The sequence below is a fragment of the Microcebus murinus genome, chromosome 14 (genome assembly GCF_040939455.1).
Source record: "Microcebus murinus isolate Inina chromosome 14, M.murinus_Inina_mat1.0, whole genome shotgun sequence".
Taxonomy (NCBI): domain Eukaryota; kingdom Metazoa; phylum Chordata; class Mammalia; order Primates; family Cheirogaleidae; genus Microcebus; species Microcebus murinus.
Window position 1 is genome coordinate 79,094,228 of NC_134117.1, and position 20,550 is coordinate 79,114,777.

At 42.6% G+C, this 20,550-nt stretch overlaps 1 protein-coding gene and 1 long non-coding RNA gene across 3 annotated transcripts in view; one reads left to right on the plus strand and one right to left on the minus strand.

Annotated features, from left to right (window-relative positions):
* The first annotated feature begins 1,331 nt into the window (after positions 1 to 1,331).
* Positions 1,332 to 18,739, plus strand: LOC105878995 (uncharacterized). Its single transcript, XM_076010333.1, has 3 exons — positions 1,332 to 1,386; positions 13,011 to 13,101; positions 16,331 to 18,739. The coding sequence occupies exon 3, from the start codon at positions 16,634 to 16,636 to the stop codon at positions 17,807 to 17,809; it is 1,176 nt and encodes a 391-aa protein (XP_075866448.1). The 5' UTR covers positions 1,332 to 1,386; positions 13,011 to 13,101; positions 16,331 to 16,633; the 3' UTR covers positions 17,810 to 18,739.
* LOC142875599 (uncharacterized) overlaps positions 17,752 to 20,550 on the minus strand; it is a 48,014-nt gene continuing 45,215 nt past the window's right edge. For both annotated transcript variants that reach the window (XR_012922924.1, XR_012922925.1), the window contains one exon: positions 17,752 to 17,887. This is a non-coding gene — a long non-coding RNA (uncharacterized LOC142875599). The remainder of the gene's footprint in view (positions 17,888 to 20,550) is intronic.

Genomic DNA, 20,550 nt, shown 5'->3' on the forward strand with positions numbered 1-20,550 from the left:
AAAGGCTTGAAGAGCTCCCCTGTATACCATCTATAAAAGAAATATTTGAGGCACTTAGGGAGATTGAAGTCATGCACTTTGAAGATGGAGGAAAGGGTTGCGAGTATATATGTAGTCACTGGAAGCTGGAAAAGGCAAAGAAATATTCTTCTCTACAGCCTCCAGAAGGAATTATCCCTGCCCACATGTTGACTTCAGCTCAGGGAAACTGACTTCAGACTTCTGACCTCCAGAAGCTTAAGAGTCTAAATCTGTTGTACACCACTAAGCTTGTGCAGATTTGTTATTGCAGCAATTGGAAACTAACACACCAAGGAAAGGAGAGTACATAATAGGTCCAGGCAACAGCACTTTCATCTTCAAAATACATCCAAAGGAAAGGAACTGGGAAGAGACCAAATGGCCTGGACCGGCTCTTTGTCACTCAGTGAGAAGGGAAGGAATTCTGATACAGCCTTGGAGAATGTTGGTGCCACCCCTTGAAGGCATAAACGACTAAAAGGGTCTCAGAAGGCAAGGTTTCTGTATCCCCAGTGAATCTATGATACACAGTACTAGTGAATTTTCAAAAGCAAACTGCAGGCCCATATATATGCCAAGACCTCATTCTTGTTTAAAAAGTATATCTACATGTGTAAATAGCTATGTCTGCTTATGCTGACTGCTGGGTACCGCCTAACTAATCCCCACACCTCCTCAGTCTTTGCTCCAAGATCTCCTATTTAAAATTGCAAAGTGCACTCCAAACCCACACCCACCCACACAAGCTCCCCTAACCCCCAACCCAGCTCTATTTTTTCCATAACACGTATCACCTTATAACACGCTATGCCATTTATTAGTAGCCAGACACTGAATAGGCTATGCCATTTATTTATTATAATTATGGATTACTTGTTTACTCCACTAGAATTCAACACCCACGAGGACAGTGATTTTTGTGTAAGCGTCTTTAACAGCTCCTGTTACACAGCTGCCTCTTAAATAATATTTGTTAAACGAATGAACTTCAGAGGTGAGATGGAAGATGCCAAATGGTCAATATTTATTTCAGAATAGTTTTAAAGGTAAGGACAAATTATGGGTGTTATTTACCTCCTTTTCCTTCAGTAGCACTTTAACAGGTATTGCTAAAATAATTCTTATACGTCTGTGATATTAAAAAAAAAAAAAAAAACTAGGAAAGCTTGAATGAAGTCGTGCCCGTGGCCAGGTCCCTCTCTCATTACAGCGCCCTCAGATAGGCCTGGACCGGCGCCGGAAGTGGGCGCCGGAAGTAGGTGCCGCCCGCGCGCGGCTCCCTGGGACTTGTAGTTCGGGGCCCGCCTCGCGGGAGCCGTCAGTGTCCGAACCCGGCGCCACCAGGTCTGGGATTCCACGTGGGAGGTGAGACCCACCCGGTCACCCGCGCCGCCGGCGGCGGCGTCCCGGGATCCTGACGTGGGTGTGGCGCGGGGGAGGCGCCGGGCCTCCGAGCTCCGGAAGGCGGGCGGGGCGGCCGTGGGAGGGCGCGCGACCTGCGGAGGCGCGGCCCGGGGCGCACGTGGATCCCGCGCCGCGTTTGCGAGCTGCTGCGTGCGCCCGGCCCCGCTGCGGTCACGCGGAGGCGGGCGGCTCCGAACCACCTTCTGTTGCCTGGGGTGATCTGGCCTGGGTGGGCCTCGGGGCTTCTAGCTGGCCACAGGGGCCTTTTCCACGCCAGTGACCCGGCTTATTCCAGCGAGGTCTTCGGAGGGCGTTAGGTGACGGACAGGGGCTCCTGTGAGAGAGGTTCTGCGCCACAGCACTGCCCTTGCCGAAGAGAGTCTGCTCCTCTGCTCTGAGAATGAGACTGGGGACGGCCTCTTGGGCGACCGCAACCCATCCCAAGAGGCAAAACGCGGGAGCTCCTACTCTAGCTAGAACTTGAGGGCAGAAAACCAAAGGCCTGCGAAATGGGCACATCTTAGAGCTGCTGGCAGCTGTGGAATTTGCTTAACCTTATGTGTTTTGGGAGAAGGCTTTGCCTGTTTGATCTAAGCCCCGTGGAGAGAGATGAGGGAGGTGACGGGAAAAGCGCCCCAGGAGAGGGAGTGCGAGAGAAGGGTTGACTGAAGAGGGGCCAGGAGCAGGAGCTGAGTAACTCCCTACAGTCTTGCTGGGCTGGCTAGTGTGTGTCCCGCAAGGTGGGCTTGGTGTTCGTGGCCCTTCTTCATTCCCTAACTCTGCCTTTCCAGGAATCTTCCCCTCCCTGAGGGGAGAAAATGAGCAGGGTCCTGGTGAATTGGGGTTTCTTTTTTCCTGAAATGCCATCTCAGAAATGCCTCTGTACTGTGTGTTGTTTCTCTATTGTCAGACCCAGTGTAAGACATAGAGTATATATAGCTGTGGGTACAGGGACATTAGGATACTCAGGGCATATAGCTAGCAAATGATGTCACCAGGCTCCACACAGAGGAGCTTTCTCTGTCTTACCCTGCCTCTATGAATTTGGGCCACTACTCAAAGCACTGGGCTGTGCTCTTTTGTAGAATCCCCAGAGCACCTTTGCCTGGTCCTCTCAGAGCCTGCCTTTTCCTGCCAGACATTTCACTGCCATTGAAAGTCATTCAAAGCTATTCCATGCTCAGCAGTGCTAAGAGGTCTAAATATGGTGCTTTTCTTCAAGGAGTTTACTGTTTTAATGAGATTACCTGTATGCAAAAAGTATGCATATTAATAGTGATCATTTTTAACCATTAGAAAGTAAAAAACATGAGAAAATTTGTTAAATGGCAGCATAGTAGTTACAAAATCACTCCTAGAAATGTTCCTCAACCAGGCTGTGCACCAGAATTATCTGTGGTGTTACAAAGTTAAGATTCCTTAATGAGGTGACTCATTAGCTCTGCGGGCACCAGGGAGACTATTCATTTTTGAGTCCTTCAGTCCCGACTCTGTCTTGCTTTAACAGGAGCACTATTCTCTTTCCCTTTCTCCCTTCCCCGTCACAAAGATCCCTCTCATTTGGTCCACTCTCGCCATTTTTACCTATTACAGAGTTAGTAGCCTATCAACACATCCTTTCCATTCTCAGCATGGAATTGCCCCCACACTTTATCTGCAGGATCTTAAAAAAATTAATAACTCTGATCTATGGATGGAAGTTGACAAAATGTGTACTTAAGAAGAACTGATAAGGAGTTATTGTGGTCTAGGTGAAAAAAAAATGAGGGCCTAAGACAGTGGCAGTGGAAATGGAGAAGAGATAACATATTGGAGGGAAATTTAGGAGGTAGAATTGACAAGATCTGAAGTGGTTTGAATATTGTTGGGGTAGAGAAGGAGACTTAGGCAATCCAGATGACTGAGTAGAAAGTGCATAAAAAAATAAAGGGAGAAAAGATGATCGATGGGCTTGAGTCTCAGAAGAGAGAGGAAGGGAGGGACCTCGAATGTACAGGGAGAGATTAACCTTGAACAGAAGGAATCCTTTTTTCCCTGCACTCAGAAGGAAAAGCTCTGGTGGAGAGGATCAGCCAGTCCACTTGCTTGACTTTCCCAGGGTTATGCTTTGCTGATGGGTGTGGTGCTGAGGTTGTAAGCTGCTTCCACTGCTTCTTTGTCCCACCCTTGCTTGGAGCTTGCGTGCTTCTCTATCATGGCAGAGTGGAAAGCAGTGAACTCCAAAGGAGAGCTTGGGAGAAAGCTCACTCTTTCCTCATCCTGACCTTCTCCGATGGTGACCCATTGGGAAAGTCATGTCCTTCTGCAGGGCAAGCCTGAGGAGGAAGGAAGTGGTGTCCCTTCAGCCTCAAGTTGAAGCTGGCTTAGCTGATCCAGTTTACAAGACAGCCTTCATTGTCTTTTATATATTCTGTCACTCTGCTTTTCAAAGTGTGCCTTATGGACTGGTGCCAGCCCATGCACCATGCAGACACAGGACAGAAATAGAGAGTGTTTATTTAGAAAACAAAAACCTGGTTCTTCACCACATGTAGCTTGAGAAGTATTGCTCCAGCAGACGGAACCCTGGAGGGAACCAGATTCACTGAAGTTAACTGAGTAAATATTTGGACTGCTTTTATGTGCCAAGCCCACTTGGGGCTTTGGGGATGCAATAGGGGACAAATCACACAGCCTCTCTGCTCCCAGGGAACTTAGGTCTCAGCGGGGAGAAACGGACAGTAAATAAAAGAGCAAATGAATAAACAAGAAAACAAGGTAAGGCGTAAGTAATAGGAAGAAATTAAAACCAGGAAAGTGATAGTTACTGGGTGCTACCGTGATTAAATGGTAAAGGAAATGCTTTTCTGAGGAGGCAACAGTTGGGCTGAGGCATGAAGGATAAGGACAAGGACAAGGCATGTGAAGATGTGGGAAAAGAACATTCTGCAGAGAGGGCAACTAGTGCAAAGGCCCTAGGTTGAGAATGGGTTTGACGTGGCTCAAGGGCTGTGATGTTGCTGTGCATGTGTGTGATCGTAAGAGAGGACTCACTCAGGCCAAGGCGGAGAGGTGACAGGAGCCAGATCTGCAGAGCTCCGCCAGGGTAAAGATTCTGGGTTTTACTTGATATCCACTGAAAAGCCTTTGGAGGGTTCCACACCTGACCTGGTTGGTGTTTTGAAAGATCACCCTGGCTGCTGTGTGGAAAACTCGTGCAGGGAGAAAGTGGAGACAGAGACCAAGCAGGAGGCTGGTGCGGGAGATAATGACGGTGGGACCTGGAATGCGGGGTGGGAAGAGGTGGGGAGATGCACACATGCTTTAGAGGCAGAGGAGTGGGACGTGTTGATAGGTGGGATGTGAGGAAGAGAGAAGAGAATGAAATGACTTCTGGGATTTGGGTTGAGCCCACTTGGGTGGGCCGTGTGGCTGTTTGCTAAAATGGGACAACTAGGAGTGAGCAGATGGTGAAGGAGATTGCCAGGGCAAGAGTCTTGTAAGCTTTAAGCACCTTTTAGACATCCCAGCGTAGCTCTTAGGTGGAAAGCTGGAGTCTGCAGTGCAGGGGAATGGTTAGGGCTGAATATAAATATTTGGCAGTGGATGGTATTTTAAGCCACAGGACTGGATAGGATACCTAAGGAGTGTTTTGTGGTTGGGTGTATATGTGCTATTTTATTTTTCCAGTAATATTCAACTACTGAGGTAGGAAGAAGAAAGGACATATGATTGATACAGCTAGGGAAAACCTTGAGATAGAAATGTGCTTTTACTAGAGAAAAAAGAAGAAGAGTTAAAAGGGTAGTCATCTTGATTGATAAAGTAGATGTGAGGGAAGAGAAAGAACAGAAAGAATAGGCAGTATCTTTAAGGTATAAGATACTAAGAAATTAGTATTTGAAAAGCAGAGGGGTCCAAGTAGTGAGCTAGACCTGATTATGTTTATTGCAGTTTGATGAAATGAGGCAGAGATTATTGACATTATGGAGATTGAGGTCACTGGGTAAATTGTCTCGAATGTTGAGGTATAATGGAATAGTGGCTGATGAAATAGGGTGAAAAGAACAACTAAGCAATGACCAGGAAATGACAGTGACAAGGAAAGATTCAGTAGCTGATAGCTTGAGCTTGGACTGCTTGTGGGCAGGAGGGAAAGGAATTGGATGGGTGTAGCAAAGTAGGTGAGAAAGGAAAGATTTTCTAACAAAACTTGACTTAGCTTACTCAGATTTCCTGAACTGCATACTAGTCTTCTATACTTTTCTTACCTTTTCCAGTGCTACTAACATCACCCTCCCTCCAGGGCATTTGTGGTTGTCAGCTGAGCAGAAATGTGCTTAATGTCTTAGGAACCAGTCACATTCAAGGATGTGTCTGTGGACTTCACCGAGAAGGAGTGGGGTTGCCTTGACCCTGCTCAGAGGAAGCGGTGCAGGGGTGTGATATGGAAAACTACAGGAACTTGGTCTCAGTGGGTAAGACGTATGAGCGTGGACACTTACCCATTGTGTTCTTTGTTTCCTAATTCCTTTTTTTTTTTTTTTTTTTTTTTTTTTTGAGACAGAGTCTCGCTTTCTTGCTTAGGCTAGAGTGAGTGCCGTGGCGTCAGCCTAGCTCACAGCAACCTCAATCTCCTGGGCTCAAGCAATCCTGCTGTCTCAGCCTCCCGAGTTGCTGGGACTACAGGCACGAGCCACCATGCCCGGCTAATTTTTTATATATATATATTAGTTGGCCAATTAATTTCTTTCTATTTTTATAGTAGAGACGGGGTCTCGCTCAGGCTGGTTTTGAACTCCTGACCTTGAGCAATCCGCCCGCCTCGGCCTCCCAGAGTGCTAGGATTACAAGCGTGAGCCACCACGCCCGGCCCCTAATTCCTTTTTGATACAAATGATGTTTCCTGACTATTCTAAGCAGCTAAAGAAATTTACTTGGTAAGAATTGGAAAATGGTATTAATAGTGTTACTGAGTTTTCTCAGAAAGCGTACCTATTCCTTCCCTTGTAAGCCAGAGCTTGGGACTGATTTTGCTTTCTGCACAATCACCCAATCCCTGTGTGTTTCCCAGATGTGATCATTCAGTTGGAGTAAGATAAAGATCATTATGTAATGGAGAATGAACTCCAAAGATTATCAGCCATCATGGCAAGTTCTAAGCCCAGGCTACTCCATGAAAGAGAAGTCCCTTGATACATGTTCTGGGAATTCTCTGACATCTGGTCTGTGTACACATGTGATCTGTGTAGAGAGGGGGGCTTCTGGGACACTTTCTACATACTGTTCCACCTGGATCTATTCACTTACTCTGCCTCCTACCTCAGTAGAAGGTTATGGTCTTCTCCATGATGGCTCTCTTCTCTGTATTCTTATCTTTTCCCACGTTGCTCCCACATTAGTCTTGTATAGTCTTTGCTTAGACTTATTTTCATTGAGTATCCTTCCCCTGCCTTGTGGTATCTAGTTTCCATTGTTTCTTTTCTTAAATATTCAGGGATTCATCCATCTTCCCTCCTGAAAATGATCAAAACCTCATGGTGAGACTGTCATACCCTAGAAATAGATAAGAGTATAATTGATACAGTTTTTCTGAAAACACTTTGCATGAATCAAAGAGCTTTAAACATTTCAAATGTAGTATTTCATTTTTAAGTATCTGTCCTAAGGTACCAGTCAGTAACTCCAAGCGAAAATCATAAACAAAGATAGTCATTTTAGAATTATTTAAAATACTGAAAAATTAGTTACAAATGTATCACAGGGGATTGGTCAAATTATCATGGATTATAGAAAAGAAAGATATGTAGCCATTAAAATTGTGTTGATAAAGAATTTTTGATTGTAGGCCGGGCACAGTGGCTCACGCCTGTAATCCTAGCTCTCTGGGAGGCCGAGGCGGGCGGATTGCTCGAGGTCAGGAGTTCAAAACCAGCCTGAGCAAGAGTGAGACCCTGTCTCTACTATAAATAGAAAGAAATTAATTGGCCAACTAATATATATAGAAAAAATTAGCTGGGCATGGTGGCACATGCCTGTAATCCCAGCTACTTGGGAGGCTGAGGCAGAAAGATTGCTTGAGCCCAGGAGTTGGAGGTTGCTGTGAGCTAGGCTGACGCCATGGCACTCACTCTAGCCTAGGCAACAAAGCGAGACTCTGTCTCAAAAAAAAAAAAAAAAAGAATTTTTGATTGTATGGGGAGTTGAATGTACACCTACTTGGTTGAACCATGTTAAATTGCCTGCCATTTTGTAGTCAAAAGCAGACATTCTACAGAAACAACTGAGAAGAGGCCATCATGGTGCCTTTCGGGTTTTGTTCCCACATCAGCTCTTGGGAGGGCCCTGATTCTCTCCCCTCAGTGACCTGGTTCTCTACTATCAGCTAAGCCTGAAGAACAAGAAAGGGAAAGTGCTGTAGCGTGCAGTGGTTATCCCTAGGTGGGGAGTCGGGTATTTCCACATTTTTAAAGTAAATTTTTATTCTTTTAGAGACATGATCACAGCTCACTGCAGCCTTGAACTCCTGGGCTCAAGCAATCCTCCTACCTCAGCCCCCCGAGTAGCTGGGACTACAGGTGTGTGCCACCACGCCTGGCTCACTAATGGTTTTTACAATGTTGACCTTCTCGTAAAATTCTTTGTCTTATATGAAATCATAGTTTTCCTCTTTCTCCTGCCTTCTTTCTTATTCCTTTCCCCACAGATTCACTGGCTTCTCTTTCTTCTAACTTTGCAAATCCCAAAGGGCTCTTTGCTTTTCTGTCACAGCACGTACCACTGTACATAGCATTCTTTGACCTTTTTTTTATCATCACTCTCCCTCCACTAAAAGGAGACAAGCTAAATTTCTCCTTTAGAGAAATTAGGTGCTAAGGAATGAGATTTGTTAGATAGGATTGAGGTTTTGCGGGCCACAAACCGAGTGTAGTATGTAAGATTTTTCGTTCTCCCCAAGATCCAGTTCTCACCGTTGAGGGCAGCGGTGCCCCTATGAGAATGCATGCTGGGCATGCCCACTCATATAAGGAGCCATTACACATTTCATGGTTTCGGCTGTCCATTTACTTATTTATTTATTGAGAGATGGAGTCTTGCTCTCTTACCTGGCTAGAGTGCCATGGCATCAGCCTAGCCCACAGCAACCTCAAACTCCTGTGCTCAAGCAATCCTCCTGCCTCAGCCTCCTGGGTAGCTGGGACTATAGGCATGCACCACCATGCCTGGCTAATTTTTCAAATTTTTAGTTGTTTGGCTAATTTCTTTCTATTTTTTGTAGAGACAGGATCTCGCTCTTGTTCAGGCTGATCTTGAACTCCTGAGCTCAAGCAATCCACCCACCTCGGCCTCCCAGAGTGCTAGGATTACAGGCGTGAGCCACCATGCCTGGCCTGTCCACTTATTTTGATAACTCTAATGATAGGCAGAGCAGTAGTTACCCTGTTCTATACTGAGCCCGACCACTCCCGCCATTAACTGCAGGTAGCAGAAAGTCACCTACCCAATCCGGATGCCTCCTAACACACCAGTTGATATGGATCAGAGACTTTACATCTCCAGTCACCTGCCTGACCACAAAAACAATACGGATCATGAGTTCTACCCAGGAACAACAAAGAATTGAATGGTGCAGGTAGGGGTGGCGGGGATTATCTCTCCCCAACTTATAAAAATCCTCACAAAACCCCCTTCTGTGCTGACTCTCTTTTTGGACTCAGCCCACCCGCACCAGAGTGAATAAACCAGCCGTGTTGCTCCCACACAGCCTGTGTGTGAAATCTGTCCTTTGGGTCATTCATTCTTTCACCTAATATCTTTATTTCCTGTCATGGTATTAAACTCTATTCCCACATGTTTTCTTGGCTATGGGATATCTACACTGGAATATATAGCCACTTCATATTCAGTGTGTTGAGAATTTTAAAAGTTCCTTTTCTTAACCTCCTTTGCTGTATTTCCACTTTTGTCAGGATTAAAGTTCTTCCATTCCATTCCATTCCATTTATTTATTTATTTATTTATTTATTTATTTATTTATTTATTTATTTATTTTTGAGACAGAGTCTCACTCTGTCACCTGGGCTAGAGTGTCATGGTGTCAGCCTAGCTCACAGCAACCTCAAACTCTGGACTCCATTGATCCTCCTGCCTCAGCCTCCCGAGTAGCTGGGACTACAGGCACATGCCACCATGCCTGGCTAATTTTTCTATTTTTAGTAGAGATGGTGTCACTCTTGCTCAGTTGGTCTCCAACTTCTGACCTCAAGCAATCCTCCTGCCTCAACCTCCCAGAGTGCTAGGATTACAGGCGTGAGCCACCGCGCCCGGCCAGTCCCCTAGTATAGAAATAGGTCTTTACTGCATTGTTCCTCTCTCCCCCATCCTTAGTATCTGCAAATTTATCGACAGTTCTTTTTTAACTTCCTTTAAATTTATTAACTCTCTTAATTCCCACAGATATCACCGTAAAATGGATCCATTTAATGCCTGAATTATGGTATAAATTGGCCAGGTTGTTAACATCATTTTTCATGCTCAAGTTAGATGTTGCAAATAGACTTGTCTCCCTTAAATACATCACTTACAATGTCACTCTTTGGATGAAAAGTCAAATTACCCTCAGCTGCTGTGTGTACATAATCAATATTTAGTAATTGCTGCAGAATTTACCAGAGAAAAAGTAGTTGTTACAGTCTTGTAGCAGAAACATTAAGTAAACACAACATAAATTTGACAAGTCCTGTGAAAGCTAGAACAGTGCTCTGAGAGAACCAAGGCATGTGAAGGGACAAGGGTGACGTAGGTGTTGCTGAGAGTGTCAGGGAAAGCCTCTGAAGTGACATTTAAACCAGAAGGTAAAAGATTAAATAAGTGACTGGGGAGAAGAACATCCCAGAGAAGGGAAACTATGCAAGGGGAGACCCAAAGACCTGGAAGGAAGAGCATGGCTAGAACACAGGGTACATCTGGGCAGAACAGAGTGGGCAGAAGTGGTGGGCATGCCTGGCTCATGACACTGACGCATTGGTAAAAAGTGGATCTATGCTACATTCATTGGATAACAGAGTGGTATGCTCTGAATGACCCAGCATCACTGTGACTGCTTTGTGGAGAATGATTTGCAGAGGAGCAAAAACAAAGTTGGAGATGGGTTTCCAGTTTCAAGCTCTGCCCTAGATTATTGTGTTTTGTTTTGTTTTTTGAGACAGGGTCTCACTCTATTGCCCAGATTAGAGTGTGGTGGCGTCATCATAGTTTACTGCAACCACAAACAATCCTCCTGCCTCAGCCTCCTGAGTAGCTCAACTGCAGGCATGTGTCACCACACTTGGCTGATTTTTTAAATTTTTTGTAGAGGTGAGGTCTTTGTTGCTCAGCCTCACTTTTCATTTTTAGTATTATAAAATTGAACATAGTTGTTCAACATTTTTGTTTTATACAAGTAAGACATAAAAGTCAAAAATGCAAACACAAGCATAATATGAAATAAAATCACTAATAGTTTGTGATTCTATATTTCTATGTACTCTATACATATGTATATATATTACAAATTTATGTTAAAATTTTATGAGATTATACTGTATGTATTATTCAATGTGCTGTTTTTATGCAGTGTGTTAAGTGCTTCTTTATGTCATGTTAACTACCTATAAAAGGACCCCTTTTCTCATGTCAGTATTTTCTCCTAATGGTATGTATTTATTCTTCATATTATTTTAGATATTAAAAAACTAATATCACAAAGTTTCAGCACTACTTATGAAAACGTACCATTAATAAAATCCCTCCCCTATTTTCATATGCCTATGATTTCTACAGCCACTAGCCATTCCCAAGTACTGTACAGTAAAAGCTGCTGAAGCAATCCTTTAACCCTTCATTTCAGGCCACTTCATGACTTAACTGGCACAAACTGCACTCTTTTATCATTTTTAATTTTTCTTTTTGCCATTACTTTTGAAATTTGTAAACAAAATGATACATTCACCAGGGTAAAGCAAATTGTATTTACAAGCTTTTAATAAAAATGTTGCCCGGCCCCGCTGCTCCTGCAGCAGCATGGCTTCTCAGAGGCACTCCATGTTAATCCTGTCAGCTGTTCCCTACTCAGTTCCTCTTCATACATCCAAGCCATGTGCTTATACAGTTATTTCTTTTTTGTCTCTTTCTTTTAAAAGAATAAATGTATTCACATGGTTTATAAGAAGTATAAAAAGATGCACAATTAGGGGCAGGACCTCTTGGCTAGTCACACACATTTGGCTCGGATAAACCTCTTTAAAAGTTTCTTTAATGTCTGTAACTCCAGTCTACTCAGGTTCTGGTCATTGGCTTCTACAGAGTATCTGTTATCTCATAAATGTCATTTCTCCATTACGCTTGGAAATCTGAAGAGTAAAGCCAGCAAGCTGTAATGCTGAGTGTATACATTTGTGATTTTAATTGATGACTGTCAAAATGTCCATCCGTCATCATGGGTGATACCAGTTTATATTCATGAGCAATTTTAATCTTCAGACTTTTTGGGTTTGTGCTGATGTAATAGGTGGAAAATGGTACCTTAGAATCATTTTAATTTGAATTTATTTATTGTGATATACTGCTATGTCTCAATTTATCACTATTTTATATTGACTTTCTCATATCGTAGATGAGAATATAGCTTTTTGGTTTTTTGTTTTTGTTTTTTTGGTGTTTTTTTTTTGAGACAGAGTCTCACTTTGTTGCCCAGGCTAGAGTGAGTGCCGTGGCGGTCAGCCTGGCTCACAGCAACCTCAATCTCCGGGGCTCAGCGATCCTACTGCCTCAGCCTCCTGAGTAGCTGGGACTACAGGCATGCGCCACCATGCCCGGCTAATTTTTTGTATATATATTTTTAGTTGGTCAATTAATTTATTTCTATTTTTGGTAGAGACGGGGTCTCGCTCAGGCTGGTTTCGAACTCCTGACCTTGAGCAATCCGCCCGCCTCGGCCTCCCAAAGTGCTAGGATTACAGGCGTGAGCCAGAGAATATAGCTTTTTTACATTATTTCCCCCAACATGCCCAATCTCCCAATGATTTATGTTAGAGTCATGTCAGTGATTAGTGCGTAGGTTCTTTGACCTGGTAATTACTGTTTACTCTACAGGCAAGTAGTATACTATAATTATAGTTCCTTTTCCTTCCTTTGAGGTAATAGTTGCTTTTTAAAAACATATTTTATTTGGGGGGATTTTCATTCCATACTGTGATTATAGTCGTAAGTAATTATTTTTTCTTTCATTTATCAACAATTAATTCAACTTCATTATGTATTTTATTGACTTATTTGTTTACTGCAATTTCCTGTATGATATATCATCTTTTATTTAAATTAATTTTAAAGATTTTGCTATAGTACATTCTTTTTTTTTTTTTTTTTGAGACAGAGTCTCACTCTGTTCCCAGGCTAGAATGCCATGGCATTAGCCTAGCTCACAGCAACCTCAATCTCCGGGGCTCAGCGATCCTACTGCCTCAGCCTCCTGAGTAGCTGGGACTACAGGCATGTACCACCATGTCTGGCTAATTTTTTCTATATATGTATATTTAGTTGTCCAGCTAATTTCTTTCTATTTATAGTGGAGACAGTCTCAATCTTGCGCAGCTGGTTTTGAACTCCTGACCTTGAGCGATCTGCCTGCCTCAGCCTCCAAGAGTGCTAGGATTACAGGTGTGAGCCACCGCTACCGGCCTATAGTACATTCTTGAGTAATTGTTTCAGTAATCGAATCCTTTCTTGTCTAAAAAAGTGTCTATTTTTTCCTCTCATTGAAATGGTTAATTGGCTGGGTAGAGAATTCTAATTTCATACTTTTCCTCCAAAATTTGAAGATACTGCTCTAATATTTCGATACAAAGTTCCATATCAATGTAATTCTTACTTATTTGTACATAATCTGGCTTTAGGTGTGATGCTTTTAGAATTTTCTTGGGATTTTTTTTCCCCCTAAAGTCCTGAGGTTTTATAAGGGTATGTTTAGTTGTAGGTTTTTTTCTCATACCATTTTTAGCATTCACTGGGCTCTGAATCTTGATTTCTGGGAAACATTTTTTTCTGTTATGTGTTTGACCATTGTCTCTTGCTTCATTCTATCTTCACTATCCTCATGGAACTCCCCAAGATGGGCTTTTTTCTTTATCTTTCCATTTGTCTATCCTTTTAATATGCATTCCAGGAATCCCTCAGTCTTCTGTCGTACCATGTTTCCATTTTGCTCTTCAACCCTCTAGATCAGGGGTCCTCAAGCTTTTTAAACAGGGGGCCAGTTCACTGTCCCTCAGACCGTTGGAGAGTGCGCACTGTGGGCCCAGGACAAGTTGGCTGCTAAGCAGGACAGGTAGCGGCAGCAAAAACACCCAGCAGGCTAGATAAATGTCCTTGGCAGGCCGCATGTGCTCTACGCACCATAGTTTGAGGACCCCTGCTCTAGATTGTAGGCCTTACAAAGATAGCCTGACACTTAGCTATGAGACAAGTTACTTTAACCTCTTTCAACTTTGGTTTCCTCATGTGCAAAATGGGTGTCCTAATAGTTCCTCTCACATAAGATTTCACAATCCTTGGCTGAGAGCTTCAATCAAACACAGTAGGTATTTCTTAGTATTATCATCTTCTTTAATACATTTTACTAATTTAGAATTATGGTTCTTTTTTGTAGCAACAGGTCTATGTTTTATAATTAGATTGTGTTTAAATGTGACACTTTCTATGATTTCTGTGAGATTTTAATTATGTACCTTTTAAATTGTTTCCTCTGATCACTGTTTCTCATTTGTGCTTCTTTTATTAACTTGCTACTTTTTTTTTGTTCTCCTTATATATTTTTTAACTGTCTCCTTATATGTTTTTTGAAAAGTCTTATGTTTCTCTGTATGATACTGGAGTGTGCATCCTCGGCAGATGTTCGACCTACTTTGGGGCACATGTGTGTTCTACTTTAGGGGATGCCTCTGCCAGTTGGGTGGGGGGGAGATAAGAATCCAGATGGTAGATGGTGTAGGCCATTTTTTAAGGCTGCCTCTTCATGCTAGAAAGTTCTCTGGGGCACACCCTGCTTCTTCAGCCCCAGCTCTGGACTACCTGCCTTGTCAGAGCTCCCTCTTCAGAGGTTACCTTGAGGCTTTTTCCTGGGCACATAGGGAGTCAATTGCTCTTTTTTGTACCTTAGTCGACTTTGTCATTGTGTAGATTCAGTGTTAACGCAGCCTCTGCTTCTTTCTTCAGCCTCAATACTAATACTACTATTAGCAATCTTTCTTTGGCAGATCATTTGTTTGATTCTTGAGGCTTTATATGGGGCCACTGCTATTATCTACCCAATATTTCTATTTTTGAAGGGAAAAGGGGCATTAGGAGAAATGCTGCTAATGGCAACAACTAGCCCAGCCATTAAGAATGCCTAACTTGAATTAATGAATCTGTCTTTGTTACTGTTGATTCTGAGGTTGGAATTAGAATTTCTAGGAGTTGCTGAGAAGATCTCTTAGCCCTGAGGGAGGCTTCTCCTGTACAAGATTTGAACTGTGCATTTTTTCCCTGGTTTCTCCATCTTTCCCAATCCATCTGCTCTTTATCATCTAGGAGTTCCTCAACATTTTTATTCTGGTGACATCAACCTTTCTTTTTTTTCCAAGACTACTATGGATTTCTTTTTGTCATTTCAGTGTAATATTTGGATGTTCACTGTAACTGTTTTGACCAACATATATTCCAGTAAGTCTAAACTACTCTGTATTCCTAGCACAGTTCTCTCAAGAGTTCCAAAGCCCTACATGTCACTGCTCGCTCAGCAGGGCTGCAAGTGTTCCAGCAGCACAGATCAAACAAGGCAGATTTTGAGTTTGTCATCCACTCCCTTCCCCACTCCAGCCTTGCCCTCCTGCATTTCCTGTCTTATTGTACAGCACCACTGTACCTAGTCGCTCAGGCAAGGAGCTCAGGGAGCATGCATGGTGCCTCCTTTCCCTTGCCTTCTAGGTTTAGTTTGTCATCACCTAATTTGAATGAATCTCTCCCCTTTTCTCTACAACCATCATCCTTACCATTTTTCTTCTGGTTTGCTATAGCAGCTGTCCTCTACCTAAAGCCTTGCTTTCCAGTGGTGTTTATAATCACAAAGTCAGTTACTTCACTACGAATTTAAATCCTTTAATAGTATTCACTCCCTGCAGAGATTAGCCCCAAGTCCTTAGGATTAGACACCAAGCCCTTTGCTTAGGCTCCTACCTTCCCTGCGGGGACACATTCTTTACCACTGTTAAGCTTTTTTTTTTTTTTATCTCCTTCACAAGAAGCTACTAGTAGTCTTCCTGAACATGTCATATTTTTCTCTCTACATTTCGCTTTTTTCCCCCATCATTTTCTCCCAGAAATCTTCCCAATACCCCAAAGTACAAGTTGTGTGCTCCAGTTCTGCGTTCTCATAACTGATTGTGCATGTATCTGTTGTATGTTCATCCACACAGCTTACTATTATTGTTGTTGGTATATCTTGTCTTTCTCCCAAGAGGCTTTATCTTGTTAAGCAAAAGGATTTCTATTTTCTTCCTTGTATTCACAATGCCTGTGACAGTGGAGGAGTACTAATTAAATGTAAATTTAATTAAAAGAAAATGAAGGGAAATGAAATGGAATGTTATTTGTGGCAATGTATAGGATTCAGAGCCTTATGCAGGACTAGTGAAGGAATACTTCTATTGGCTATGCTTAAAAGCAGAGAAAAAATTTCTATCTTCTGTACCCAGATATTCTCTCCTTCTGACATTAACCCAAGGGAGAGGACTATAAGGACAAGTTGAACGTTTTCCCAGTTACTAAATGTTCAGGCCTTAGGCACTCCCATTCTGAAATCTTGAAATCTACCTTCTGTTCTTATCACTGAATACTCTTTGTTCCCTAGGAAACTTGAATGAAAATTCCATGGAGCATCTTCAAGAGAAAAGACTTAAGGATCTGTCATATGAGCTTTCTTGCTGGCTAACTTTGGAAGAGATGGCCAGTACAATAACTGGAAGTCAGGATGGTGTTGTGCATCTTTAAGGGGAAGTGTATGGGAAGCCTGAACTAGATCTCCCCCCTTGTCAAAAGTGGGGAGAAGCATCTTCTCATATTTCCAGAAAAGGGCAGTGTGGCGACTCTTCAAAGTGATGATTTCAAAAACACTGGAAGTGAAAAATATTTGTCTTTGAAAGTCCCCAGCCAAATGGCCACACAAGAGTCATCAATAAAGGTCTATAAAGACAAGCATCAGGATGCTCGGGCAAGCACGTGTCTCTCTATAACTGAAGAAAGCACTGAGAGCAAGGTGACAAGCAGGGGAAGTTCTTCTGTGGACCGCTGTGCAGAGAACCTTCAAGTTAAACCCATGTCTGATGTAACAGAACTGGCCTCACCATTGTACAGTGGTGAAGGAACTTGCCAGAATGGCCAGTTGAAAGAATCTTTGGATACCTTTGACTGTAACTGCAAAGACATTTATGGGCAGAAATCACAGTTGGTCAGTTGTCAGCAGCGAGCTCCTAGAGAGGAGAAACCCGGTACCCGTAATGACCATGGGAAAGTACTTAATACCAGCCAAGGTGCTCATCCATTTGAGAAAGTCCACACTCCAGAGAAACTATACAGATGTGGCCATTGTGGTAAGGACTTCAGTCAAAGCTCAGAGCTGCTACTTCATCAGAGAGACCACGCAGAAGAAAAGCCCTACAAATGTGAAGAGTGTGGGAAGGGCTTCACCAGGAGCTCAAGTCTGTTAGTCCATCAAGCAGTCCACATGGATGAGAAACCCTATAAGTGTGACAAGTGTGGGAAGGGCTTCACCAGGAGCTCGAGTCTGCTCATTCATCATGCAGTCCATACAGGCGAGAAGCCTTATAAATGTGATAAATGTGGGAAGGGCTTTAGTCAGAGCTCCAAACTGCACATCCACCAGCGAGTGCACACTGGGGAGAAGCCTTATGAGTGTGGGGAGTGTGGTATGAGCTTCAGTCAACGCTCAAACCTGCACATCCACCAGCGCGTCCACACAGGGGAGAGGCCCTACAAGTGTGGTGAATGCGGGAAGGGCTTCAGTCAGAGCTCGAACCTCCACATTCACCGGTGCATCCACACAGGAGAGAAGCCTTACCAGTGCTATGAGTGTGGGAAGGGCTTCAGCCAGAGCTCAGATCTTCGCATCCATCTCAGAGTCCACACTGGAGAGAAGCCATATCACTGTGGCAAATGTGGGAAGGGATTCAGCCAGAGTTCCAAACTCCTCATCCACCAGAGGGTACATACTGGAGAGAAGCCCTATGAGTGCAGCAAGTGTGGAAAGGGCTTCAGCCAGAGCTCCAACCTGCACATCCACCAGCGGGTTCACAGGAAAGATCCCCATTAAGTGACATGAGCCACTCAGGTCTTCAGAGGGCTCGTACTGTTAAAACTGTCACATATTTTCAACATCACTCTTTATATTCTACAAAGGAGAGAGAAAATAAGGGTTATTGAGATATTTTCCCTCACTGAAAAATCATTCATTCATTTAAAGTATTTAAGTATCAAGCACTTTGTTATGCTATACAATGAATAACTTGTTCTGATTTCGTAGATGGGTAGAGTGAAAACATCTGTACTTTGCAATTCAGTGTTATTAGAACTACATATTCTACCCAGCATTTTTAATTGCCAGAACTTTGTATTTGTCAAACCATGGCATATTTCCCATTGTTCACATTCTCTTAGAAATTGAAACTTTGTTTTTTCTTCAAATTATGTGCCTGCGTTTTTTTGTATTTTTTTGTATTACCTTCCAGTCCTGATTAGCCCTTTCTAAACTACAATTATATTATATAATATGCCCATTTTAGGCTGAGGAGGTAGTTGGAGATACAATGAACATGGAAATCTCTTCTGTTTACTGTAAATATGTACAGTGGTTTGTGACCACACCACAAGAAGGTAGAAAGTTACTCATTACTCATGTAGTACACCCTCATGTACTGTTTTGACAGAAAGTAGAACAACTTCTTCCCTCCCGGGCAACTGTTCAGGAATGTAAGTAGTTTTTTCTTGAGTACATCTAGTTTACTGGGGGTACTTCCAGAGTGAAAGCAGGGGAAGGTCCAAAGCAATATGCCCCAAGTAGTTGACAGAGTGTGGCTGGCAGTGAAGGATGGCACCTGAGAGCAGGTGATACCAACAGATAGGTTCCAGACACAGAGCTTGGAAAAGCTAATACATAGGGAGCACATGTCAACTGATGAGCAAAGGCTGCAGAAATCACTGGGGCTTGGTAAACTATTAATAAAAATGGCTAGCAGAGAAAGTTCTAATTCTCTAATGAATGTGCTTTTGTTAAACATATCTGGATGTCCCTGAACAACATTAAAATGCTAGGAAAAAGTTTTTTTATAAAACCACAGCAATAGAGAATGGGAGAAGACCATCAGCAAGTGCGATCTCAACACAAATTTGAAAGACGGAAAGAAAATGGAAGGAGAGTTATTAGAGCATAAGCAGGCACAGATATGCTGCTTACACGTGGGGATGAGGAAAAGACAGAACCAGTTTGGCTCCAGGCTCAGACATGGTTAATATCCTGGAGGATGGGAGTGAGACTCAAAGAGAAAGCAGTGAAACTAATGGCCGTTTTATATGGAACATTCTTCCTTGTCCCATAAATACACATTTTCCCCCAACCCCTGTGCATGGCCAACCAGGGATTTTTCCTCCAGCTAGAGATGGGAAATTTCTTCTCTGCAGAAGTTGAATGGTCCCAAGGAAAGGACCTCTATATTCTGGCACTTGGGAATCCAATAGTAAAGCAGCTATCTTTCTAGCTGTGTATATACACATATATTAATAATATAGCTTCTAAACCCATGATATAAAAACTGATACAATTGAAATACATAGAGGTAAATTTTAAATTATAATTAGATATTTCAATAATCAAGTAATTGATAGCACAAGTAGACAAAAAGTACGGCTATATAGACTGGACATGTACTCTCAACAAACGACTAATTTGCATTTGTAGGACACTTCACTCAAGAGCATAATATACATTCTCTTCATGTGTACCTATTATGGATTATAAAATTAAGTCTTTAAAAATTTAAAAGAAGGCCGGGCGCTGTGGCTCACGCCTGTAATCCTAGCTCTTGGGAGGCCGAGGCGGGCGGATTGCTCAAGGTCAGGAGTTCAAAACCAGCCTGAGCAAGAGCGAGACCCCGTCTCTACTATAAATAGAAAGAAATTAATTGGCCAACTGATATATATATATAAAAAATTAGCCGGGCATGGTGGCGCATGCCTGTAGTCCCAGCTACTCGGGAGGCTGAGGCAGAAGGATCACTCGAGCCCAGGAGTTTGAGGTTGCTGTGAGCTAGGCTGACGCCATGGCACTCACTCTAGCCTGGGCATCAAAGTGAGACTCTGTCTCAAAAAAAAAAAAAAAAAAAAATGTAAAAGAGTGAAAACTATGCAAAGTATGTTATTGCCCCAGGACAGAATTAAGTTAGACATCAGTAAAAAAGATATCTGAAGAATCCTCAAATATTTGGAAACTAAACAACACACTTGTAAATGAGCAATAGGTTAAAAAGAAAGTAAGAAAATTTTGAACTGAATGAATATTAGCAGAATTTGTGAGAATGCAGCTAAAGAAGTGCTTAGAAGGAAAATAATAACATAAAATACTTAAATTAGATAAAAAGAAAGAAATCAATAGTCTAAGCTCCAACCTTAAGAAACTAGAAAAAGAGCAGATTTAGCCCAAAGCAAGTGGAATAGGAGATGATAAATATAAGAACTAAAAACCATGAAATAGCAAATGGACAATAGAGAAAATTCAGTGGAACGAAAACCTTGCTTTTTGAAAAGATCGAAAGAATTGCCAGTATCAGGAATGAAAGAGGAAGCATACTACAGATTCTATAGGTGGTAAAAGTATAACAAGCAATTTTATTAACAATTTTATGGCAATAAATTCAACAACTTCGATGGAATGAAAGAACGCTAAATTGGCATATTAACGTATTAGAGGCTCACCTTCATGGCAGATCAAGCAACCATAGAAGCACACACATCCAGGCTTGTAGGTAAGAGCTGCGATCTGTCTTGTTCTTACCCACACTT

Bases quoted from the DNA above. Each gene is read 5' to 3' on its own strand.
- LOC105878995 (XM_076010333.1), top strand. From the start codon at position 16,634: ATGGCCACACAAGAGTCATCAATAAAGGTCTATAAAGACAAGCATCAG.